This window comes from Rhinatrema bivittatum, chromosome 1, assembly GCF_901001135.1.
Source record: "Rhinatrema bivittatum chromosome 1, aRhiBiv1.1, whole genome shotgun sequence".
Taxonomy (NCBI): Eukaryota; Metazoa; Chordata; class Amphibia; order Gymnophiona; family Rhinatrematidae; genus Rhinatrema; species Rhinatrema bivittatum.
This window is the reverse complement of record NC_042615.1, coordinates 624,126,196-624,152,686: the sequence shown is the minus strand read 5'-3', so window position 1 is coordinate 624,152,686 and position 26,491 is coordinate 624,126,196. Positions and strand designations below refer to the sequence as shown.

Below are 26,491 nucleotides of genomic sequence, written 5' to 3'. Positions count from 1 at the left end.
TTTTTTATTGTATATATTTCTATTTGTAAACCGCCCAGAATTTTAAATGGCATGATCTATAAATAATTTATAAATAGTGAAACCTATCTGACTTGTGTGTATACACACACACAAACACACCCCCAAACAAAACAGTTATATAAAAGCATGGGGGGCAATTTTCAAAAACTGTGTTTTACCTGTAGGTTTTGCACCATTTCTCAAAGGGAAAGTATGAGCATACTTTCTAGGGATGTGCATTTGTTTGAAACATAGGTAAAATGCAACAAAGGAGTCTATTTTTATTTCGTGTGTGGATCCTCAAAATGAATAGAAGGGTCCCACAAATTTAAACAAAAATTTTCATCTCATTCATTATGGCTGTGCTGTGAGCACTGAACAAACAAGTATGTGCAGGTAACTATGGCAACCAACTCTTGCCTGTGTGACATCACATCCTCCTGGGAACAGATTCAGGGTAAGTTGGCAAGAGAACAGATAGAGGACAACTCACAGTGAAACATCTTTTTAAATTAGCCTATAGCTGCTATCTGGATTAAATATGCTGACATCCTACACTGAAAGGTCTGAGCATGTCAAGAAAGTCTGTTTCCTCTCTAGCAGTTGGTAGAGAAGGATGAGAAGTTTTCTCACATTTCAAAGAAAGCTTTAAAAATTGTAACTTTTGCCTTGGGGAAAAAATGTTTTCTGATCTCCCCTGCTACAGTAGTCTCACTGTGACAGACAGAAAGATAGAGGCAGTGGCACTGTTTTCTTTCAGTGTTCAGTGGAAGAGGATAGGAATCAATGGAGACTGAAACACAGTGCTAGTGATTTTTTTTTGTCTGAGTGTCTGAAGCACAATAATATTAGCACACTGTCAGACTGAAGTATAGAAGAATATCATTCATGCCAAGTTGCCAGCCTTCAAGTTCTTGGTTCTGTTTAACTTTAGTACTTTCTAACCGGTTTTTTTTGTTTGGGAAAGAAACAGAAAGCACTCAGCAGTGCACAACACACACATCATACATACACTCTGTGTGTGTGAAAAAAAGAGAGAGAGACAAGACAGTTTTTCACACATAAGAGTGGTAAGTGGTACAGTATCAACATTAAATTCCTTTGTGATATCAAAATCGCTAGTAGGCTTCAAATTCCATCATGTTACTTGGAGGAATGGCAAAGGGAGAGGATTTGCTGCAAAGCCATTCCAGCCTAGCATTAGTAGTGGGAAAAAAATGGAGTCCTGCCCCTAAAATTAAGAGATTTCTTTAGCTGCAGAATGGCAGCAGTGGAATCCAGCTCAAAGCAGAAGAAATTGAAATTTGGACAGTATGTGCCATCACCACCTCTTCCTCTCCTTCTTATTTTGGAGCAGAGGGAAAAGGTGGGAGAGCCATACAAGGCTGGCATTAGCAGGGCAGAGGCAGCAAATGTTCAGCACCCAAAACCTGTAGCTTACTTTTCTATGGCTATTGCTTTTGAGGCAATGAAGACAGTATTTTTAAAAACTGATTCAGAGGAAGAATCTTGACTAGGATTCTCTGAATCAGAAATTGAAATGCTACTAGCTAAAGAAAATTTGGGAGTACTAGTCAGTAGCATCTTAGCCTCCAGTGTGATGATAGGGGAGATAGAAGATACTGATGGTGTTGAGAGGAATCCCCAGGAAGAGCAGGCAGTGTAGCTAGAAAGCATGAATGATGCCTCTGGCATATTTTCCCTCATGGTTCATCCTCAGTCTCAACTCTAATGATATAGAGAAGAGATCGCAGAAGACATCCATGAACTGGAGACACTTTAAGAGAGGACCTGTGTTTTGCTCAGTATATTCACTGCAGTAAGGATATCAGTTGAGGGAAACAAGTGGGACATCTGGCAAATGCTGGTATGCAGCATCACCTGAAAAAGCAGCACTCACTAGCATTGGCATCAGGGGAGGATGGGATTACTATCCTTGGGACCTCTTCTGCCAGTCAAAAAGGCAGAGGAAAGGAATTGGAAAGGGGAAGATTTTTCTCCAAGCTGATCCCACTGCCCCTTCCTCCAGTCAGGTGGCATGCCAACAGCCCCCTGATATGCGTCTATAGAGGAAATGGTGGTCCGTATGACTGTCACAGGGCAAGAAGCAGGCAGCATCAAATGTAGTAACAAAGAGCATCAGGGAAATCATTGCCCTGGATGACCAGTCCCTGGAATGTGGGCTTTAAGCATTTGCTGCATGTGTTAGCCCAGAGTTACAAAATCCCCTCCAGGACTACATTTAGTAGATAGGTTATCCTCACTTTGTGCAACCAGAAGCAGCTGGCTAAGGCAGAGGAGTGTAGCATGTATTTCACCAGCAATATCTGGTCCAGCGAAAATGCTATGCATGCTTACCTTTACCTGACAGCACTCTGGTGGGACCTGGCCAAGGCAGGGGCAGGCAGCTACCCAAGTCTGGACCAAGCTTAAGGGTGCAGGTGAGCTTTGCTGCACAGCCAGGTAATGGATAGATGCTATACCTTGTGAAATATTCTATCACCCATAACAAGGATTCTGTAGGAATGGCAGTTAGACTGGAGAGGCAGGAGCCTTCAGGTATGTTTCTTTGTGACAGAGAGATAGTGGGGGAAAAATATGATAAGGTCAATAGATGATGGGGGCTTTTGAGGTATTTGTTGCTTTGTATACTTGCTGCACATGGCAGTGAGGGATGCCCTGAGGCTGGGGCCAAGGACCATGGAAATCTATTCCTGAAGGACCTGATAGAGTGGTGCAAGAAAATGGTGGAGCATTTCCATAGATTCATGAAGGGGTTTGGGGGGGGGGGGGGCGCACAAACTTCTCCATTAGAAGCAGGAAAAATTTGGGATGTCTCATAAGCACCTGATTCAAGATGTTGACACCCACTGGATCTCCAGTTATGTGATATTGCAGAAGTTAGTGGAGCAGCAGACGCCCTTTCATGATATGTCTCTAGAAGCAGAGATAGGAGTGGATTGCCTCCTGGGGCATTATGATTGGGTAATATTGAGGCAGCTGTTACAAATTCTGAAGACCTTCAAGGATGCCACAGAAGATTTGAGTTCCTGAAGTGCCACTCTGGGCGGGGTCATCCTTATTGTGAACATTCTGGAGGAAAAGGTACAGAGTTTCCTAATATTAACAGAATGTGTTGTCTTACCTGTATAGGATTTTTCCAAACAAGGAGTTGATATATCATTATATACTTTTTCACTTACAGCAGGACAAAAACCCTGTGGCTCTTGTTCGATGTGTGCTGTGTCCATGCCAACAGACATGCTCTTTGTTCTGTCTAATACGACCATTAGACTGAGATTTAATATCACAATATAGTCAAGATAATAGATGTTGAAAAGTACTGTGCCTAAAACCAAATTCATAAGATGGCAATATGAAGGTTGTTTCTTTTTTTTCAGGACCAAACAATGGAAACCGGCTCAACACAAACACGGAAAATAGAGAAAATGAAAGCACCACCAAAATTATTGCACCTTCACCAATAAAAAAGTAAGTAGATCTCATAAAATATTTTTCGTATGGGTATTTCAGTTTACTATTACTAATGCACATCATAAAGCCATTATTGTGGTTTCAATCGGTCAGTGTATTTTTGTTTCTTAAAAACAACTGGGGCAGATATTCAAGAAAAGCTGAACTCCTAAATTTAGGCCTCTAAATTAGATTCCTAAATTAGACACTTATTTTCAACCAAACTTAGTTTCAACCTGTGTTTTCAGTTGAAAATTCACATAAATTTAGGACCTAAAAGTTATGGCCCTAAATTTAGGACTGCTATTTATTTTCCTAGATTGGGCCCCTAAATTAGCTGCCTAGTTCTGAAAATCTATGCTAAGCTCCTAACTTTGTTTCCCCGCCCTAACGCCATGCCCCGAGACCATATACTTTTAAGCTTCTAAATTAAGGAGCCTAATGAAAGTAGGAGTCTACTTTTAGGGACTCAGCCTAGTAAATTTTCAAAAGTTAGAATCCTAAACTCTTTGAAAATTGACCCAACTATGTCTGGAAAGAAAAGGTACAATTTGTTTAAAGAAATAAAAACAAACTTCTTCAAAACCAAGGTTAAGTGCTATAAAACTGTGCAAAAGTTGTTGCTTCCATTTACATTGTTTATATGTTGTTATTCACTATATTTGCTATATTACAGTATAATTTTTAATTGCCATTCCTCTTCATCCAATCAGACCAGTCCAGACGAATGGGTTATGCTCACAAACTAGCAGATGGAGACAAAGATCAACAGGTTTGCTGATATCACCCTTTATGTGCATCTGTGCTGACCTCAGCCTGTCAGTTTTCTCTGTCTCCAGCAGATGGTGGATGAGCATCCCATGCTGTGAGCTAAGGCTTGGTTAGGCTGGTTGAACTGGAAGTCTTGACTGCTCCTGAAGAGAAAGATTTATTCACCTGATTTAAAGACTTAGGTTTTGGAGGTCAGCAACTCCTGAAGTGAAAATCTAGGCTTCCTTCCTCAGTAGAGCTCTGCCAGAGCCAGGAGGCTACCACCTTTTATTTTTAACTTGGCATTTAGGGTCCTCTTCTCCCCTCCCCTCCCACCCCTTGCCAGAAGTGAGCAGAAAGCCTTGTTCTTTGGTTTCAGAAGAAGGAAAGTCACTATTGCCTTGGTGTCAATATAGTTAAAAATAAATATATAAATAAATAAAGTGGAGAGGAGCAGAGGAGATGCAGTCAGGAGCAGGACAGATTCCCGGCAGCCTGAAGCATCGCTCTATTTTTTTTCCATGGAGTCAGATGAGCTGTTTTGGGGCCCTCATCAGTCCTGGCCTCAGTAGTGAGAATTTGGTGTGGCAGGAATGGCATTGCAACAAAGCACAGGAAACAGATCCTGCTCTGTAGTGCTGGCAACTTTTGAATTCAGCTCCTGTGAGAGTGGGCCTATGATCTCTGCTGCCCTTGTTTGGAATCAGGCAAAAGAAGGCAGGAGGATGATTTTGGCACTTCATGTGGGGAGCCTACATCTGCAAGTCAAATTTGACTGTGGGTTCCAGCCAGAGAAGAAAGCATTGCAACTGCATCAGCAGCCATTTTGGGATCTCAGGAGTTGGAAGAATCCTCTTTTAGTTGCAAAAACAGAGGGACAGCTGCTGGGCAGTTTAGGAGGTGATCAGCTTTATTCCCTACCCCAATGTTTGCCTTTTCTTTTGCCTGGGCTACCCTAAAGAAGGACATGAACAGCATTTTTAGAGCAGGAAATTTGATCCTATAGCCTATCCTGGGCTTGCCTCCACATTATTCACTAAAGCCATATGAGCCATGTAGAGAGTTCTATTGGAGGGAATCACGGCTTCATTCTTTCTGAGTTAGAGCAGTCTCCTGTCTTCCACATGACAAGGGTCTGCTGACATGCTCTGAGAAACCTGGTTTGCTTCAAGTTTTGTGATTCCTGCTGGGAATACCATGATGAGAGAGAGAGAATATGGACCATGTTTGTTTGACGAATGTATGAAGGAGCAATGCCCCCTTCCCTTTCTCTCCCTCTCTGTCTCAGTTCAGAGGATAGGTGAAGGAGGGATATCTGGGACCTCTTGTGCACACAGGATTGCTATTCCATATATTTCAGGTTCCTCATAAGAACATAAGAAATTGCCATGCTGGGTCAGACCAAGGGTCCATCAAGCCCAACATCCTGTTTCCAACAGAGGCCAAAACCAGGCCACAAGAACCTGGCAATTACCCAAACACTAAGAAGAAACCATGCTACTGATGCAATTAATAGCAGTGGCTATTCCCTAAGTAAACTTCATTAATAGCAGTTAATGGACTTCTCCTCCAAGAACTTATCCAAACCTTTTTTGAACCCAGCTACACTAACTGCACTAACCACCTCCTCTGGCAACAAATTCCAGAGCTTTATTGTGCGTTGAGTGAAAAAGAATTTTTCACTCAACGCACAATAATTTCCATTTTTCACATGACCTTCGATTCTGCTGTGCTTCCAAGCATTCAGCAGGAGACTGGTTCAGTCCTGGGATCCCCTCCTGTTGTTGTTACAGCTTAGGAGGGTGGAATTTGGGATCTCTCACAAGTTATTTCACTCTCTGGATGCAGGTGCTACTCAGGGGAGAATTTCAGACCTATTAGTAAAAATTTATAACCTATCGTTAAAATCATCCATTGTACCTGAAGTCTGGAGGATAGCTAATGTAACCCCAATATTTAAAAAGGGCTCCAGGGGCAATCCGGGAAACTACAGACTGGTTAGCCTGACTTCAGTGCCAGGAAAAATAGTGGAAAGTGTTCTAAACATCAAAATCACAGAACATATAGAAAGACATGGTTTAATGGAACAAAGTCAGCATGGCTTTACCCAAGGCAAGTCTTGCCTCACAAATCTTCTTCACTTTTTTGAAGGAGTTAATAAACATGTGGATAAAGGTGAACCAGTAGATGTGTAGTGTACTTGGATTTTCAGAAGGGATTTGACAAAGTTCCTCATGAGAGGCTTCTAGGAAAAGTAAAAAGTCATGGGATAGGTGGTGATGTCCTTTCGTGGATTACAAACTGGCTAAAAGACAGGAAATAGAGAGTAGGATTAAATGGACAATTTTCTCAATGGAAGAGAGTGGGGCAATGGAGTGCCTCAGGGATCTGTATTGGGACCCTTACTTTTCAATATATTTATAAATGGTCTGGAAAGAAATATGACAAGTGAGGTAATCAAATTTGCAGATGATACAAAATTGTTCAGAGTAGCTAAATCACAAGCAGATTGTGATAAATTGCAGGAAGACCTTGAGAGACTGGAAAATTGGGCATCTAAATGGCAGATGAAATTTAATGTGGATAAGTGCAAGGTGATGCATATAGGGAAAAATAACCCATGCTATAGTTACAAAATGTTAGGTTCCATATTAGGTGCTACGACCCAAGAAAGAGATCTAGGCGTCATAGTGGATAACACATTGACATCATCGGTTCAGTGTGCTGCAGCAGTCAAAAAAGCAAACTGAATGTTGGGAATTATTAGAAAGGGAATAGTGAATAAAACGGAAAATGTCATAATGCCTCTGTATCGCTCCATGGTGAGACCGCACCTTGAATACTGTGTACAGTTCTGGTCGCCGCATCTCAAAAACAGATATAATTGCGATGGAGAAGGTACAGAGAAGGGTGACCAAAATAAGGGGAATGGAACAGCTCCCCTATGAGGAAAGACTAAAGAGGTTAGGACTTTTCAGCTTGGAGAAGAAACGGCTGAGGGGGGATATGATAGAGGTGTTTAAAATCATGAGAGGTCTAGAATGGGTAGATGTAAAATGGTTATTTACTCTTTCAGATAGTCTAGGGGGCACTCCATGAAGTTAATATGTGGTACATTTAAAACTAATCGGAGAAAGTTCTTTTTCACTCAATGCAGAATTAAACTCTGGAATTTGTTGTCAGAGGATGTGGTTAGTGCAGTTAGTATAACTGTGTTTAAAAAAGGATTGGATGAGTTCTTGGAGGAGAAGTCCATTACCTGCTATTAATTAAGTTGACTTAAAAAACAGCCACTGCTATTACTAGCAACATAGCATGGAATAGACTTAGTTTTTAGGTAATTGCCAGGTTCTTATGGCCTGGATTGGCCACTGTTGGAAACAGGATGCTGGGCTTGATGAACCCTTGGTCTGACCCAGTATGGCATGTTCTTATGTTCTTAAAAAGAGAGCCATAACTTGAATCCTCACTTTAGAGCCTGAGGCTTCTCTGCAGGATTTTATGACCATGTCCCCTCAGGGCTGCAGGTTCTTCCCCACTGCCCCACTTAGCAGGTAGAAGAACTTGGGGCCTTTCAGAGGCAGTCTGCAAGGATTCTTTACTTGGGAAACTGGGATAACTTAATTTCCCAGTTTCTTTGACCCTATGGATATTCCAGAAAGTATGATTCCATTATAGTTAATATTGAAAATTCTTCTAGGTCCTTCCCTCTTTGCAAGTCGGTTTGTTGGACATGGAACAAGCATTCTCTTTAAGGCAACTGCTCGCTATCTGGTTCCAGAGATAGGCAGCCATAGGTCACATTCTTTCAGAAATGGACTCATATCAGAGATTAGTGAACTTTGAGATATTACAAAGTGGATACACTCTAGCATGTCCTGAACATTTTCAGATTCCTTCTGGTCTCCACTTTCCCTTCCCCAAAAAGACAGACACCATATGTGAATCACTGGGACAGCTTCTTGGATTGTAAGCAGTAGTACCAGTTTGAAGGGTGATTCTTGCTGGGTAGATATGCCCTTTACTTTGTGGCCTCACAAAAGTAGGGCCCTTGTGCTTCTTCCTAGATCTGGAGTGAGTTGGTGGTATCTAGAAGTTTCCAATTTTGGATTAAAATTTTAATTTTCCATGATTATGACAAGAAATGGAGAATTTCTGACCTCCGTTAGTTTATAATTCTGGGGTGATTTATTTATCATGATCTGCCCTAGGGTTAGTTAACATCCATTGGGATCTTTTTGAAGGATTTGGAGCAATTCAACTACCTGAGGCACTGGTCTGTCTGGGATGTGGCTCAATACAAGTATAGACTGTGTTGTCCAGCAGAACTAAGGATTCAGACGCTGGGTCATCATATACTTGACCTGATATCTGCCAAGCATCTGATGGTATCTTCAGCATCTTAGTGGCAGTGGCATTGGACCTGGCTCCCTTGGTGATTATGCACATGAGACCATTTTCAGAAAGCTTTGCTTTCCAGATGGAAGTCCCAGTCTCAGAATTATTCCAGTGACCTGCAGGAACCAAAATCAGTCAGGATATGTTTGAAACAATGGTTAGAAGGCAATGGCCTTGCTCTGGGAGTGGATCTGGCCTCTTCCATGGCTTTGGCAGGGTTCATGCCTATCAATAGGGCAGAATCGAGTTCAAGAACAGCAACCTTATCTTTGGGCTCTTGCCTGGTGGTAATTTCGATGGATGCCTGTTGGGGGGAGCTTACTGTCGGGGTCAGCTGGTTGGGACAATGGAGTACCGAATAAGCAATTCTCTATCAGTTTGGTTAGGAGCAAGAATGATATTGCTGGTTTTTCAGCATTTGGGTCAGTCAATCAGAATATATCTCAATGACACCTCTGTGGTAAAATATGTAAATCTTCCAGAAGAGTCTTAGGGTCCTCAGGGGTCATTTAGGATGGTTTACTTCTTCCTTGGGAGTTAGAATTAAAAAGGTCAGTCAGTGTATTACCTCAGCTTTAGACAATCCTAAAGTGGTTTGTCTCAGCCATAGTATGGTAGACCCAGGAGTATAGTCTCCTTCTCAAATAGCTTTCAATCAAATAGTGGTCTGATGGGGAGTTTTGAGGATGGATCCTTTGGTAGCCATCAAGGATACAAACGTAGTGCTTCTTTTTCTAAGTCCCAGGAGAGGAATAGGTCTTGAGAACATCCAGGTCAGGCATTTTAGTAGCTCTGTATTGGCCGTGGTGTTATTGGTATCTCATATGTTTGTTGTGCAGAAGATCCTTGAGGCTTTTCAACCACAGGAAGTTATTGATGCAGAGTTTGGTTCTTCCTAAAGATCTGGTTTGAGTTTGTCTTGTAGTTTAGGTTCTTGAAAGGATGTTATCTGGCTATAATGGCTAATTTTCAAGGGCTCGTACGTTTACCCATTCCATTCCACTCATTATTTTAATAGACCTTTATCATGTCTCCCTTCAGCCATCTTTTCTCCAAACTGAAGAACCCTTACCTCTTTGGCCTTTTGTCATAGGGGAATCGTTCCACCCCTTTTACCTCTATACATTTTATTTCTGATGAGGAACTTTGTAAGAATCCTTATAGCAGTTATCAACATTACACCCATCTTTTGAATGCATTCCATCTGGAAGTATTCTGTTATCAGATGTGCTGGTGGTGGAAGGAGTCAGACTTCATTGGAGATGGGGGGCGTTTGGGATGTTTTTGGAGAGGAAGAATGGGCTTTCAATGGGCAATTTAGAGTAGGGGTTGGTTCTTGGTCTTATACCAATTTTCCAATTTGCATGAGGCTTAGAGCATAGTGTGATAGTGGTGTGTTAGCACTTTAATTTTTAGCTAATGGGTGGTTGTATTCATCTTCTTTCTATTTTTAATGAGCACACACTAATGTGTTGAACCTAGGTTTAGCATGCAAGCATAGGGCCAAGTACATTGCATGGAATTTTGCATGCATGCAAAACAACCTTAGTGTGTGCACTAAAAGCTTTACTTCAGGGATGGCTAGCTCAGGTCCTCAAGATCAACAAATAGGCTTGGTTTTTAGACTATCCATAATGAATATGCACTGCCTTCACTATATGCAAATATATCTCAAGCATATTTATTGCAGATTTCTTGAAAACCAGACCTGTGGTTCTTGAGGACCAGAGTTGGCCACCCCTGCTTTAGTGTATAGGCTGCTAGATCTCTTAGTAAAGGCCTGATTTTTAAAAGGTTGTTCGTTTAGGCACCGAATGGTTGGAAATATTTGTGAAATTAAGCCTGAAGTTTCAATTTGTCACTTGCTATCCAAATCTGCCTTGATAAAATAATCTTGAACCAAATGTTATAAAACGGAGGAAACTGGGCTTAGAACAACATTGTTTCTATAATGCGGGACATAAGGTTTTGAATGAAATTTATGATGACTGAATATTTCTGGCTAACATGTTTGTCATGCTCTGATGATGCTCGGATGATGCTGTTGTGATGCTTTCTATGAAACATTGTTCTGTCTTGCCAGACTCAATGATTTTTTGCATGAATTATCATGTTGCACTAGATATGATGATGATACTTCACAAAACTTGAAGTACACTGTGGGATATGTGTGGGCTGTGCCGAAACTGGTTGGATGTTTTTCTGAGTTCAGCAGAGCCTGTGAGAAGCTCATCCATGAGTATATTTAATCATTTGCAACATTATGTAATCACATGCTTATGTAGGCAAAAAGCATAAGCTTTCTTCCAGTAATGACACCCTCTGACTTACATAGAGAATGCTACAGAAATGTATATTTATTATACCTTGTGTATAGCCTGAGTGGTGCATGGATTTACACAAATACAGTTTGTCTCAGGTAATATATTTTATTGTAGTGATTTTTAGATTTATCACCAGGAATAACCATAGCTTAGCAATCTCAAGTAAGAGACTTGTAGAAAAAAAACATTACAACAGAATATACTTGGTGGTTAGGAACTTAGCAGATATTAGAAAATTAGCAAGACAATCCATCACATTAGCCTGGACTTGCCTTAGAGTTGCTAAAACATCTAGCTAACTACCCATAGAAAGCTAGGACAAAACCCCTAAATCTCACCATCTGTGCAGGTGAGTTGGGCTGTGGTAGAAAATGGTGAGTCTTTTATGCTGCAGCGTAGTTGACACAGCCTCAAGGGCAAGCCCACGAGACCTATGCCAGCAGCTGGCAAACATACCCTGTAGCGGGACAGACTGGAGCTTCAATTTTATCAGCCACCTCCCCTACATGTTGAACCCTTGGGTTCTGGCAGCCAGCAGGACTTAAGCGGGTCCCTAGGGCGGTGAAGATAATGGAATTCTACAGGCACAGTGGGGTTAGGGCAGGCAGCAGACTAATGGACTAAAAAGCATGCTAAGGTCAGGTCACACAGCTAGCAAGAGTGTTCGTCCAGGCAAAGGGTCAAGTCCAGGAAGCAGGCAATCATGGTCGGGTCCAAGCAAGAAGTCCAGTCCAGATGGCAAGCAGTTATGATCAGATTCAAGTAAGAGCTAAAGATACAAAGAGTCAGGCCATGGGAGGACATGGAGACACTGGACAAGACAGGCAGGATAGGACAAGACTGAACAAGGAAAAAGCTGGATGAGGATGACTGGAGAAGACAAGGCTGTACGGCAAAGATGATGGGCAAGGCAGGAAGACAAGGTACAGGAATACTGGCAATACACACTGCAAAGCAGAAGAGAAGTCCGGGCAGCCTTTATATAGGGCAGAACTGCTGATGTCATCATAGGGTGTTGTAGGGCATTTCCCACCACGGGCTCTTTAAGATGTGCTGCACATCCCATGCCTTGAGGGACCACAGGGAAGAGCAGGAGTATGGCGTCGGGGATTGGCGTCGGAGCTGCTAGCAAGGCTGGGGTCTGCATTTATTTATTTATTTGAGTTTTTTCTATACCGGCATTCGCGATGGAAATCGCATCATGCCGGTTTACAATTAACAAGGTGTGACAAAAGGAAAATAATAATAACATTAACAGGAATGAAGAACAAATCACACCTCTAATCATGCACCTACTTTATTATTATGCATTAGCTCACTGAATAATGCATATCAAAACCCTTAAAACATGGGGCTTCACTGGCCAGCTTCCACACCATCAAAGAAAAACTGCAATGAAGAAGAAAAGATCCTTATCAGAAGCTAAACCTGTTGCCACCTCCCTGGCCAGGATGCAGTCTCCAGAACCTGCATAGACTGAGGACAGTAGAACTGAATTGTCCCTCCCCGGCAAGAACTTAGCCTATGGTTGAACTAATTTTGTTCCCCTCCAGGGACAAAGTGAGTCCCACTTGACTAAGCGAGAGGTCTTGAGAGAAGCAGCATGTGGGTCCAGCATCTGAGAAACTGCTACAGCAGCCACATTTTTGTGTCAACTTTTGTGCTTCACGGGTCAGCCCCATGAGCTGCTGCTGCACTTACCCCCTTTATGCAAAACACACTGGCTCCATACTCTGGATAAAAATGGTTTATCCATGGATTAAAGGATCCTACTCCCTGCAGATGGCCTGCTGTCCATACTAGGTAGTGTTCTCTCCAGTGGCTCAATAAAACCCAAGACTGGGCATTTCAATTTATTCTATAAGAACAAGGCAGATATCTCTGGGTAAATATTTATTGCAATGAGTATAGCCAATGATAGATTTATAAATATATGTATCAAGTACAATACAAAGTTTGCTCAATATGGTTTACAATACATGCTTACTGTCCTTATGCATTGGGGAACTCCGGTACCAGCTTGTGAAGTGTCTGTCATGGCTCTGGGTGCTCATCTCAGCCCTCAGTGAAGTCCCAACAATCTGGAGAGTCCCTGTTTCTTTTATAGTGTATGTGTCTATGTACAGAATAGCATTATCCTTCGTTACTGGCACTGGCATGCCTCTAGAAATAAGTTCAGTCCAAGGGGACACACATACATCATGAGGCCATTGTTTCCAGTACAAACAGGCGGCGATCACTTGCTCTCGTGGTATGTGCTAGGAGACTTTGAAGACTGACGAATTCACACAGTTCATTTTAGCACACTCGGCACAACATTGTGTCCGTTCTCCCCAAGTTTCCAACAAAATTTTACTGTCTTCTCAAAGATATCCCAGTGCCTCGTGGAAGCAACATATATATCATCTGACTTTGCTCTTCCCTTTGAAGGAAGAATCTTCTTATCACACTACTAGCTAACAGACCCAAACCTCCCACTGCTGGAACATTCCTCAATGTCATTATAGTAAAACCTGACAGATGTCACAATAGGTACCTAAATTTAGGTAGTCAGCCTGGTCTGTTTTTAAAGGGGCAAAATTAGATGCCTAACTCTTTGAAAATTACCTCTTTCTGTTTAGTTATCTCTGGCTACCTTGGGTTCTGTGATGGCTGCATGTGAGAACATAAGAACATAAGAAATTGCCATGCTGGGTCAGACCAAGGGTCCATCAAGCCCAGCATCCTGTTTCCAACAGAGGCCAAACCAGGCCACAAGAACCTGGCAATTACCCAAACACCTAGAAGATCCCATGCTACTGATGCACTGATGCAATTAATAGCAGTGGCTATTCCCTAAGTAAACTTGATTAATAGCAGTTAATGGACTTCTCTTCCAAGAACTTATCCAAACCTTTTTTGAACCCAGCTACACTAACTGCACTAACCACATCCTCTGGCAACAAATTCCAGAGATTTAATGTGCGTTGAGTGAAAAAGAATTTTCTCCGATTAGTCTTAAATGTGCTACTTGCTAACTTCATGGAATGCCCCCTAGTCCTTCTATTATTCGAAAGTGTAAATAACCGAGTCACATCTACTCGTTCAAGACCTCTCATGATCTTAAAGACCTCTATGATATCCCCCCTCAGCCGTCTCTTCTCCAAGCTGAAAAGCCCTAACCTCTTCAGCCTTTCCTCATAGGGGAGCTGTTCCATCCCCTTTATCATTTTGGTTGCCCTTCTCTGTACCTCTCTGTACATCTCTGTACCTCTCTGTACATCTCACATCCTTGAACAGTGTGATGAACTGGAGTTCTATAGCTTATCTTGCTCATTGTCATGGCAGCTGGCTTAGGCAACAGCTTGCCACGTATATTCAAGGTAGGTCAATGAGAAGGCAGTAATCTCTCATGAAGTGCAAGTCCAGTAGCCCATTCAGAGATGGAGAATAAGCTCAGCGCATTGTCCATCTGTATTTCTGAAAATAATTCTTCAGTTGTGAAGTTTATCTGCTCTCAATAAAGTAAGCAGAGGAATCGCATACCTTTTGTAATGCAATAGCTAAGTTTACTTTTGATTTCTGAAAAGCTGGGTTAGTCAGATATTTACTTCAAACTTGACTCTGTCTTGAAGGTGTCCATAGGGCAATGGATGTCACGTAATAATCAGCAAAAAAAAATCAACTGTTATCTTATGCAAAACACTTTTCAACAACAAAAGGCAGCATGTACTTCTGGTCGAAAAAAAATTATCTGAGTTTTTTTGGGGTTTTTTTTTTTTTTTTTTAATGGTGCTCTCAAAAAGTGCCATATCAAGAAAATAAGGCTCATTTTCTGAAATCACATTTCTTAGCTTTCGCTTTGACTGCTATGCCTGAATGGCTAGCTTTTCAATTTGATAGCTGAAAAGCATTAGGTGACCTGCTCCGTGACCTAGATAAAAGCATGCCAAGGTTAAAAGCAGAGTGAACAAAAGACTTCACGGGTGTGATATTCTCCAACTGAAGATACTTTGCCAATTTTCCTCTCCCTTCCCCCTTCTCGTTCCAAGAACTTTCAATATATTTAGTTAACAGAAAGCACTGCTAAGGTTATTTTTAAGAGAGTATAGTGAGAGAAAAATGAAGTGATGTTTTGATGAAATGAATGCGAGAGCAAAATGACAGGAAATACAGATGTTGCAAGAATCTTGGAGGATGCTTGAACCTCTGAGCATGGCATGCCTTCAGATGAAGTGAGTACTATCCATTGCAATCCCTGAGTGCTCTGAAATCAAAAGTGTTGCAGGAATTGGCCCCTATTCACTGTGCTACTCCCAAGAGTGATGATATAGAATCCAGAAAGCTGACTGCCAGGCACTTGCACTATTCAAAAAAGAGATTTAGCTGTTCTTAATGAGTTATCATAGATTAGATAATCAGTTAATTTGATGTTTGATGTTGCGTGGTCATAGAAGACCAGCAATGATTTGACAGTGGGCAGTTACGAGTTTGTTGGGGGGTGGGAAAATGTGGGTAGTGTATTGATACTGCCAAGCTTTGTTTTTGCTGGGTTATGCTTGGATTTTTTGTTAGATGATGGCTGTTTTTGATTTGTTTTTGTATTTGTCTTATGTATAGTTGGTTGATTTTTTTTTTTTTGTGGGTCTATATTTACATGTTCAATTGTTTTTTTTATTGTATGTTGCTTAGAGTGGCTTTAGACATTAGCGGCCCAATTTTAAAAGAGCCACACAGGTAAAAACGCATTTTCAGAAGGGCTTGCCCACACGTATAAACCCTGTTATGCACTGAAGGTGCCCGGCCTCTCCAAAGGGGTGGGCCGGGGGTAGTGGTCTGGGCAAGGAGTGGACCGTGACAATGCCATTAGCTGCTGTCCCGGGGAAGCAGAATCTACTGCTGCTCCAAAGAAGCAGCAAAGGGGAAAAGGTAGGAAGATTATAGATAGAGGTATAGGGAAGTTCCCTCCTAGTTCACTCCTTAATTGGAGTGGACTGGGGAAGCCCTACTCACGTTGCCGCATGTCACATTGTAAAATCACACACACACACACACACACGCGCGCGCAATTTGCGAACTGCCCGCACATGCGGCCATCAGATTTAATATCATGCATGTACATGTTATAAAATCAGCGCACCCATGTTCGTGTGCTGGGAACCACACAGGTCATTAAAATTGACCCCTAAATGAATGATAAATTTAAATAAAAAAATATCATTAGTCACAATATTTTGTTATTTTCAGATATATTATCTCATTGCAATGGATGAGCTGATATTGAGGAAGATAAGATTTTGATGCTTTAGGATTCTCAATTTTCCAAGTTAACATCATGGCCTACTTTTTTTTTTTTTTTTAAATTGCTGTACATTACTTTGGACAATCTTGTGAAGGATGGGGAGGTGGTCCATTAATGTATAAATAAATAACTCCATGCAGATATCAGATTGACAGCATAACCTGCAAAAAAAAAAAAAAAAAAAGGAATTGCTAGCACATTTAAACTCAGCTCATTCAGTTAGTCCACTATTCAGGAGTCTACTGTAGGGAGAGAAGTGAGAAATTTCTTCGCCAAGGTCGCATCTTCGCACAGTAGGGAGGAATTGGCATGCCAGATCTTCAGTTTTGCTGGGTATTGCAGTGCAAAACTTATCTCACATTTCACCAGCTCAGAGCATATTGGGACAAACTCTTTTTATTTCGCAGAGAACCTTGCTGAGAAGTCTTGGAAAATCAATATCTTATGTTCCTGAAATTGTAGCAATTTCCATTTATGGTAGGCTTGTAGAATTGCCACTTTGTGCGTATAGTTTAGAATTTTAATGATAACTATTCTAGGTTTGAATTTGTTGCCTGGTAAGCTCCCAAGCGGTGTGCTCACTCAATTTGAAAGATACCTTCCAAGTTGCCTTCTAATAGAGAATCAGGGAGGCCCACAATGTGGAGATAACTCCTGTGAGACCTGTTTTCCAGATCCTCGAGCTTCTCAGATTGCTCTTGGAGCTGGGATTCTAGGTTTTGGATTTTTCTCTGCATCATGGTGGAATCATCTTCCACAACACTGTCTTCCTTCTACTTGATCGATATGACGTCCAATGACCGTTATGTAAGAGTGAACTTCCAAAATTTGTGCTGATAGTGAATCGAATCTCCCATTTAGTGTTACAATGCTGCTCGCGGAGCCCATCCCGCAAGCAGCTTTCACCTCACGCCGGCCCGACGGCGCAGGACATCCTCTTCTTCTGGCCTAGGCCACCCGGATCACCGCCACCGCTCCTCGCGGCCCAACGCCACTGTGTGTAGCAGGAAGGGCCATCATTCCATCTTCGCAGAGAAGAGCCGCCATTGCCACTTGCCAGCTGAATGCTGGTCCTGCTCTTCCCGCGGTAGGTGAAGCAGCTGGCAACCGCACCTTCGTGGGAGAAATGCCGCCGACACCTGCCCCTCCCTGTCGGGCCTCTAGGTGCACCGCGCACCTCTTCACAATATTTAAAGGGCCAGCGGCAGGAAAAGCCCCGCGACCCCAACGGATGACGACATCACTGTGCCTAGCCCAGCCCTATTAAAGGGCTCATCTTTCACTCCTCAGGGCCTTCGAATCGGACTTCACAGTGGTCTGTGGTCTTCTTCCGGTCATTGTCCTCTGTGGTCTTCTCTTATTTAGATGGCTCTTCATTTGATGATCCTGGTCTCCTTCATCTGATGTTCCTGGTCTTGATTCTCATTGGAGCTCCTTCGTCACCTGTTCCATGTCCTGATGTTCCTGATGCTCCATATTCTGATGTTCTAGTCCTGATCCTGATGTTCCCATCGCCGGCTCTTCGTCCTGCTTCCAGGTTTCCTGCTTCTCCACCCTTCCTGGCATGCCACCGTCGTGGTCCATGACCAGCCCATGGGAGGCTGTGTTGGGCACTTCGTGGCACAAGGCCTGTCTTCATGTCTGCAGCGCAAGTCTCTGGAAGGCCCTTGTTTTTAATGCTGAGGTCTGTTCCTGAATCCAAGTTACGAGTCTTGAATCCTGACTCTTGAATCCTGTTCCTGGTCTTCGGAGTACCTTGTTCCTGCTTCCGTCCATGCCCTAGACTCAAGCCAGAACCTGCTCCACTTCAGTGTGGTCCGCGACCAGCCATGGGTGGTTGTGTAGGGTGCGCTTTGGTGCAGGCCTCTCCTGAATCTTCGACATGTTTCCAGTTCCAAGTCTTCACTTTCTCGCCTGGAGTCTGCTTCGCTTTTGGCGTCATCCGCTACCAGCCATGGGTGGCTGTGGAGTGCTCTGTGGTGCAGTACTCACCCTGTAACTAGTACCTGAATCCTGAATCCTGCCTGAGTCTTCCAAGTTCCTGAGTTCCATGTCTGGTCTTGTTCCTGCCCTCAGCCTCTGTCTGGCCTCACGCACTTGTCGTTCCCAAGTAATGGGTCTGGAAGGGCTATCGAGTGGCTTGAGGGCTACTCATGAGACCAGCATTACATTGCTGGGTCTCACCGGTGTGTGCAGGTCCAGTGGAGGTCTGAGCCTGCCTAGTTCCAGTTCCTCGATGTTCCAAGTCTTGATCCTGGTCCAGCCTTGTTCCAGCTCCACCCCGTGCCTGAACACACTCACCTCCCACGGTATGGGTCTTGGGGCTCCTCTCTTAGCCGCGACATGGCCCAAGGGCTCACAATCCCTCTTGAGCAAGTGACCGCACCTCTGAGCTTGCAACATTTAGTGCTTGCACCACCGCTTCTGTTAGGGAGGTCACATTTAAAGAGTTCGAGTCAGTTTGGCCTTTATTTTCCTTGCTAGACGCAATCTTAGAAGTTGCTATTTTTAAATGCAGCTTATCTTTTTTGACTGCTCTTGTATCCATTACCTCCTTGTGTCAATAATAATGAGAGTGAGCATACTTGCTCCCAGGAATGCTTAGCCAAACACAACTACTTCGATGTTATTGCTATTTACTGATGTTGCTCACAACCAGAATGTAATAGAAAATTTTCAGCCAGTTGATAAAAGCAGTTGTGCCAGAACCTCACTAAACTTGGAGCCAGCACCTTACTTTGCGAGTCTGTTTAATTTGTCTCATAACAATTACTTTTTCACTGCTCTAGTGCTGTGAGAAAAGCTGCTGCAGTTCCCAAATAAGACCGCTACTAGCTACCCACCTCAGTGTGCCCACACCTCTCAGCTCCAAATAGAGGCAGGTCTCCGGATAGTAGTGTTGGGGGAATCAAGTCTCTGGGCCACTTCTGTAGTATTTGTTTTGTTTTTTCTTTTTTTCCCTCTTTCCTTCTTTCCCACTTTCCCCTCTCTTCTCTTCTCTTTTCTTATCTCTTCCTTCTTCCCTTTTTGTGCTTGCTCTCACTGCCCTTTTAATGGATCTCTGCACTTTCACGCGTCGCGCGGTCTCCCGCCGACCACCATGTTACTTCCCCGGGGGCCAAGGATCACAACACACGCTGCAAGTGCAAGGGCCTCCTATCTCACAGCGGAGAACAGCGTCGCCACCAGCCCGCCACCTCTCTGGGGCACAAACAGCACAGAGCAGGGCACTTATACTATTCGTATTACTCTCGACAGGGTTAATCCAGTAAAGAGCAAAATGCCTCCTGGGTATTGCTGCCACTAGACTCTGTCCTTTTTTCGTTATGCCCCCGTTTTTCTAATCTCTGATTCAGCAAATTGTAAGGTTACCGTCTGAGCAGCCCTGCGTTTGGGGAGCGTTGCTGATGGTTCCTATCATTTATTCGTTTAAACAGTCCACACCGCAGTACCAGATCTTTCCTCTATCAGGCAATGTGTGTTCCGTTGTCAGCGGCCATGTTGCTCTCCAGCTTGCTGTGCCCAACTACATCCGATTTGGTCCCCGCTGGATATTAAAAAATTGGTTCTGCAGTTACCTTAGGGCTTTCCTGGACTTTAAATATGCAGGCTGGTGTTCCTTCGGCTATTGATTTCACATTTTGTGCTGGTTTCCTGGGGGAGCCCTAACCTACACAGCCACTCGGGACCACCGCATCATCTGACCTCTCGTGCAGATATCAGATATACATCAAAAGTACCATTATGTATGACTTCAAGTAGAACCATTCACTAGAGTCCTTCAAGCATAGTTAATAGGTAAAATATAGTAACACTTAAAATAACAAAACTGAAATGTATCATGTATAGTAACATAGTAAATGACATCAGAAAAAGACCAAAATGCCCCATCCAGTCTGCCTAGCAAGGATTTTGGATGTTGTAAATGCTGCTCCTTGCAGGTTACCCTTGTTCTTTCTGTTTATGATTATAATTGCTGCTCTGTGCAATTACCTTCCTCTCTTTCTTGGGAGAACAATATAATCATTTCAGTGCAGTTTAGAGTTGAAGCACTGCTCCATGCAGACTACCTCAGTGTTTTGTTTCTGTCTTTTTGCCAATAAGGAATGCTTTGTGTTTATCCCACATTTTTTAAATTTCTGCTGCCATTGTTGTCTCCATATGGTATCCAGAACAGAACATATTATTCTGAAGGAAGCCTCGACAACACCTGTAAAGAGATTTTATCAACTTTTTTTTCCTACTAGTTATACCTCTCTATGCATCCTAGCATCCTTCTGGCTGACTGTAGCCATCGCCTTATAAAACTGTTTTGCTACCTTGACATAATCAGATAGTATCACACTGAGTTGTCTTTCCTGAACAGTTTGTTTTTAACTCTAATGTTCACAACCAACAAAGGAAAAATACTTAGCTTGTTCCCAGTCAATCAGCTCCCATTATGAAGTGAAAATTCTACACTCCTAAATCACACTTTTTTTGGCTTTCAGTTTTAGCAGAAATCACAGAAGTATGCTTCTAGAAAATCAAGTGGCCTGTATTCAGAAGAATCTAACCACATGAACTAAGAATTTAGGTAGCTACATCCTGAAGGTGAAAATTTCACCCACAGAACAGCTAAATCTGGCTGCTTAGATTCATTAGTTGGCTAGATTTAATTGTGCAAAAAGATGGTTGGACCAGAGGCGTTTCCCAGGCTAGGGACGACTTTGCTGGTTAGCACTGATTTTCAGCACTAGCTGGCTACATTTTAACAGCTTAAGCCTGGCAGCACCGAAAAGTTAAGCATAAATCTAGCCGGGTAAGTTCTACTTGGTTAGATTTAGGTAACATTTTAGCTGATACCTAGTTGAAATTGAGCTTAACATAACCAGTTACCTTTCAGCCTGGTACCTTAGGCACTATGGAACTTTCTGAATATCACCCCCAAAGAAATTTACAAAGACCTGGGTCATTTCTGGAGCTTTGAAACATTTTTTTTTAGAAATTTTTTCCAGTTACATTTTTTTGTAATTTGAGTTCACTATCCTAAAAACCTGCCTATCTAGTACAGTCCAGATCATGAATAAAATTTATGATGGTCATCTTAAATTGCAATTTATTTTAGCCTTTCTCACTAAATGCATCTTTGGATATTACAGAGATTACCTGGGGGCTACTGGTTGAAAATTCAGCAAATTGTTGCCAAAGGTGATTTTCTTATTGTATAGTCTTTTGCTTTATTTGTTTTTACTTTTAAAGTACCAAGAAAGTAAAATGTGACTACAGTCCAGAAACCCAAAGAAGGAAAGGAAGTCTGCCATGGAAAGAGAACGGTCCTCAAAGGTATTGTGCAGCTGATAATTTATTGATCGTGCAGCATGGGGGATGTGTGGTATGAAAGATGTTACAAGAAGCTTTCAGCATTAACCAGGAGTCAGTGACTGCAAGTGAACGAAATAAAATAATCCCTGCAACTCCTGAGTTACCCGCGTCTGGGATTTGCATATTTGAGGCAGCAGGACGCTTGCTGCTCAGTTCCTGGGTTTTGCCAGCTTGTCTTTTAATGTTACTTTTGCTTTCAGCCCTGTTGGCACCTGTTTCAGTTGTTCTTGTGGCTTTTTATTAGAAGTGTGGTTCAAAAAGGGGACATGATCTGGCCCTTAATCCGTGCTGGCTTGAGTTCTATCCATCCCTGTGAATGCTCTTCCATCCAAGCCTGTGAAACACAGCACAGGTGCACTGCCGAGCTGGTTTCTAGGTTTCACTGGGGAGCAATGGTAGCAGCTGGAGCGCTCTTCTCTCCCTGAGGAAATGTTGAGTGCTGCCTCCGCAGTGCTATCAGTTAAGGGAAAAGGAGGCGAACCCGTGGACTGCACAGTCTTAAGGAAACTGCAGGGCTTTTTTTTTTTTGGTGGTGTTATTTAAAAGCTTTATAAATAAGGGAGTAACTCCATGCAAGACCAGGCAAAATGTTTTAGAATTCAAGTGCACCTCTGTCTGTAATGTAACTGCTCAAATCATTTTAAGTGCTGTCTATCATTGCAGCTTTTAATGGGTTAGAAATTTCAGTCCAAGTGTTTTTTGCACTGTGCTCATAAGTATGAAAAATTACTATTTATTTGTTTATGTACTTTAGCAAGCATTGAAATAATTTGTTCAAGTGGGCCTTGAAATGAATTTATTATGGATGCTTTGATATTTTGATGAGCAATGATTACTTGTGGCACTTAAATTGAAAATTACCAGTTAGAGGTAATGAGACACTTTAGGTATTACTATCCCAAAATTATCAGTACAGTTTTACTATGCCAGGCAAGTAAATGTTGCAGGAGAACACTAACGTCTGCAACTGCTGAAGGGTTAAAGCATTCATAATAGATTTTCTCTTCCTCTGGTTTCATTTAATTTATCACGGAGATGCTGCTGAGCCCATGATGTCTTAAAGAATCATGTTTAACCTTTCAAATTTTAAGACCAAAATGTCTGAGCGACCTTCATTTACTGTGTTGACCATGCATTCATTCCACTTGTTAAAGAGGATTTACAATAGTGCTGCAAAAATTCCAGAGTACATGGAAAATAGCTAATTTTGTTACCCCAGTGATTAAAGTAATGTGTGTATAAAAGCTTGGGCAATTCCTATTCATCCCTTTGTGCATAGCATGGCTGGTTACGTATGAATTTTACATGGGTTGTTCCCGATCATGGGATGTGTATTACCCTCTCTGCGGTGGCTCACAGGAGCACAAGTGGCGGTGTTGTGGTAGCTCCTCTCACCCATCTCTTTAGATCTGTGCACCGTCCTCTCGTTTTCAAGGGTAAAGATTACAAACCTGCCTCTGAAAAAGCGATAACATCTTGAATCCCAGTTTGATTTGAGTCTTGTCACATGCGCTCCTTTTCAGTGGCATCTGTGCCTCCATGGGTCTTTTGCCATCTGTGTTTGCAGTGTTTTCTCGGAATGAAATATGTACCCTCCCATATTAGCCTCTCTAATGATAGTGGACATCTTATAGCTTTTCATAGCGTTCAGATCAGTTGCTGACTCTTGCTGTTTAACCTTAGCGGGCTGTATAATTCTCCCAGTGACCGCAATAAGTCACCAAAGTTCCCAAACCCCCGACGGCGTAACCAATCAGGCGGCAGCGATCACGATTATGGGCAGCCTGTGAGGCGGAGGTAAGAGTGTGGGCAAGTAGAGCAGTGTGACTGCATGCAGTGTGCGTGGGCTTATGCATACTTCATTCATTGGAAGCTTTTGGGATATTTTCTTGATATTCTCTCTCATTTATCACAGCAAATTGCTGTACTTGAATAACAAAAAGCTTCTCTGTTCCACACAGCTTTGGAGGGTGGAAGGGGTGTAGAGGGGATAGGAATGGGCATTTCTTACTTTTTCAATTCATGTGTTGAAAGAATTGCAAGAGGGTATCACTTTTTTTTCATTGGTTCATTGGTTTAAAGCAGCGGTTCTCAAGCCAATCCGTGGTGTACACCTAGCCAGTCAGTTTTTCAGGATATCCACAATGAATACGCATGAGAGAGTTTTACATACAATGGAAGCAGTGCATGCAAATCTTTCTCATACATATTCATTGAGGATATCCTGAGAACTTGAGTGGCTAGGTGTGTCCTGAGGACTGGGTTGAGATTTACTGGATTAAAAATTTGGTTCATCTTTTTTTTTTTTTTTGTTGGGGGGTGGAGGGAGGGCTTTATTCCTGTTATTTCATCCCCACCGTTGTAGGCAACACATGTCCCCTTTGCAGTCTGAGGATAAAAGGTGACTGAACCCTTCAGGTTTTGTTTTTTGTACCTCTCTTCCCCCTCGCCCCTGCCCCACCTCTCCCTTCTCATGTCTCAGGATATCTGCTCTTCAGCATGCTGAGCCCCCTTGAACCTCTCTGATAGGAGGCTTGGAGATGGGCCTTCTGAGCACAGGAGGGCATAGACTCAGCCCATTTTTCCTTTCTTTGCTACCGGAAGTTATTTACCTTTCCATATGTGTCATACCGATATAAAAGTGTTGAGCAAACTCAATCCGTTCCCCCTCTATTATAGCAGAAAAGGGCACTAAAGAAATATTTTGTACAAAAGGTTAACAAAAGCCAATAAGTAGCTAATTTTGTGTGCTGTACATGTTAAAGGGAATGTCTGTTTTTCTTTTAACTTTTAGCCTTGAAGAGAGTGTTATAAAGAGAATGACTGTGCATGAATTATGTAGTGTTTAAAAAAATATGTATTCCTAATACTTGATTCTTCAGGAAAGGACAAAACAGTGGTGAAGATTCAGATCTAAAGCAACGAAGGAGGTATGTATTCTGTTGGGGAGGCGAATTTTAGTAAGATTAGATACATGAGAAAATAAATTAAGCAAGTTGGTAAGGAGGCACTGGGATGGCAAATCTCAAAGCATCCAGTTGGTGGGTGCAGTTGTGTTTGTTTCCCATGTATATTTAATCAGTTAACCCAACCAAGAGCTCTCTCCCAGGCTCCTGCAGGCAAGAAATGGAACCCTTATGCATAGATTTATCTGTTTGTATGTTTAAAATGTTTACCTGCCCATTTACCATTCTGGGCAGGTTTCAAATAACACACTCATAAAATTAACATACAAACAACGTATAACAAAACAGCAAAACAACTTAATATAGCAGACCCAACAGAAAACCTAAGTCGGCAACCAGTTCCACCCTACCTTTTTAAGTACTGAATATGGATGTAATCTAATAGCTGAAGTGGTTGATATTCATAAAGCACCAAAGGCTTGAGTGAAGAAAAAGGCCTTCAGATGTTTCTGAACACTTTTCTTACATGGCTCTGCCCTTAAATTAGATTAATAATGTAATGCGACATAATGCATAGTATTTTGTGAGAAAAAGCTAGAATGGAACACAATACAGTTTTATCAAGAATCTAAATAATAAAAGTGCACCAAGACAAAAAAAACCCACCCAGATTCAAATGCAAAATAGGAAACAGGCACTTTACTTAATTATTTATCTTCTCAAATTAACACATTCTGCCTACATTTCAGTCCCCACTGATTATTTTCCTTTTTCAGTTGAGCGTGTTTTCTACTTTTGTTTTTCCTCATGTGCCTGTGCTGACTGGTAATGATCAATTCCATCTGATCGATTTCTATTGCATTTTATCTAGGACCTTAGTTTTCAGTTTTTACTTTATTTTTCTTGGAATTTCAATGTTAGAACAACATCAACAAAAAACTCAGTGGAAAAATGACTTTTTTTTTTATAACATACAGGAGAAAAATCAGTGGAAAGTTCATTTTTCCAGATTTTTTTTTTTTTTAAATAACATTGAAATTCCCAGGAAAAAAATCAAATTAAAAACTGAAAATGATGGTTCCTAATTATATCACATTATGTTGCTGCAGTGCTGGTGAAAATGTAATTTTCAGGACACGTGTGCCATTGACTTACATGACAACATAAAATATACCGCGCTGAGTCAGACTGAAGGCCCATGAAGCCCAGCAGCCTGTCTGTGATAGTGGCCAATCCAGCTCACAAGTACCCAGCAGATTCCAAAGAGTAGATCCATTCCATGTTGCTCACTCCTAGGGATTAGCAATGGCTTTTCTAAGTCTGCCAATGGTTTATGGACTTTTCCTCCACGAGTTTGTCCAAATGCAGTAGTGATTTTCTGCCAGGTCACTGACCCTGAAACATTTATGAACTTGCTTCCTTGTCTGCATTGAGAAAAACTGGACGTTGGAAGCTTCTGCTGGTCCCAACCCAAAACCTTTATCTTTTTTTCTAGAAAATTACCAAACCCCTTTTAAATACAGGGTATGCTAGGTGCCTTGATCACATCCTCCAACAACTTGAGCTTGCGCGGAGTGAAAAAAAATTACTTTCTCCTATTTGTTTTAAATCTGCTACCTATTAGTTTAGTGGCGTGACCCCCTGGTCCTAGTACAATTTGAAAGAGTAAATAGCCTTTCCTTATATGCTTGCTCCACCTCATTCGTGATTTTCTGAACTCATTTCATATCCCTTCTGTCACCTTTTTTCAAAGCTGAAAGACGCTAACCTCTTTAGCCTTTCTTCATAAGGGATCTGTTCCATCCCCTTTATCATTTTTGTTGCTCATCTCTGTGCCTTTTCTAGTTCTGCTTTTATCTATTTGAGATAGGGCAACTGTAGCCATACACAGTATTCAAGGAGACTGCTAGTGCAAGCCGAGGATGGGACAACCTGTGGAGTCTTGCCCTCCTTGCCCTAACTGCTGTTAGTGTACTGCCTGACACCCTCATCTC

At 42.1% G+C, this 26,491-nt stretch overlaps 1 protein-coding gene across 6 annotated transcripts in view; it reads left to right on the top strand.

Moving 5' to 3' along the window:
• Positions 1-26,491, top strand: part of EPB41L4A (erythrocyte membrane protein band 4.1 like 4A) — a 726,290-nt gene that overhangs the window by 602,814 nt on the left and 96,985 nt on the right. For 3 of the 6 annotated variants that reach the window (XM_029571770.1, XM_029571760.1, XM_029571803.1), the window contains 4 exons: positions 3,402-3,492; positions 21,469-21,552; positions 23,275-23,388; positions 24,474-24,521. In XM_029571770.1, coding sequence (XP_029427630.1) covers positions 3,402-3,492; positions 21,469-21,552; positions 23,275-23,388; positions 24,474-24,521 — 337 coding nt within the window. The remainder of the gene's footprint in view (positions 1-3,401; positions 3,493-21,468; positions 21,553-23,274; positions 23,389-24,473; positions 24,522-26,491) is intronic. The other 3 variants (XM_029571778.1, XM_029571789.1, XM_029571795.1) reach the window with 3 other exon arrangements.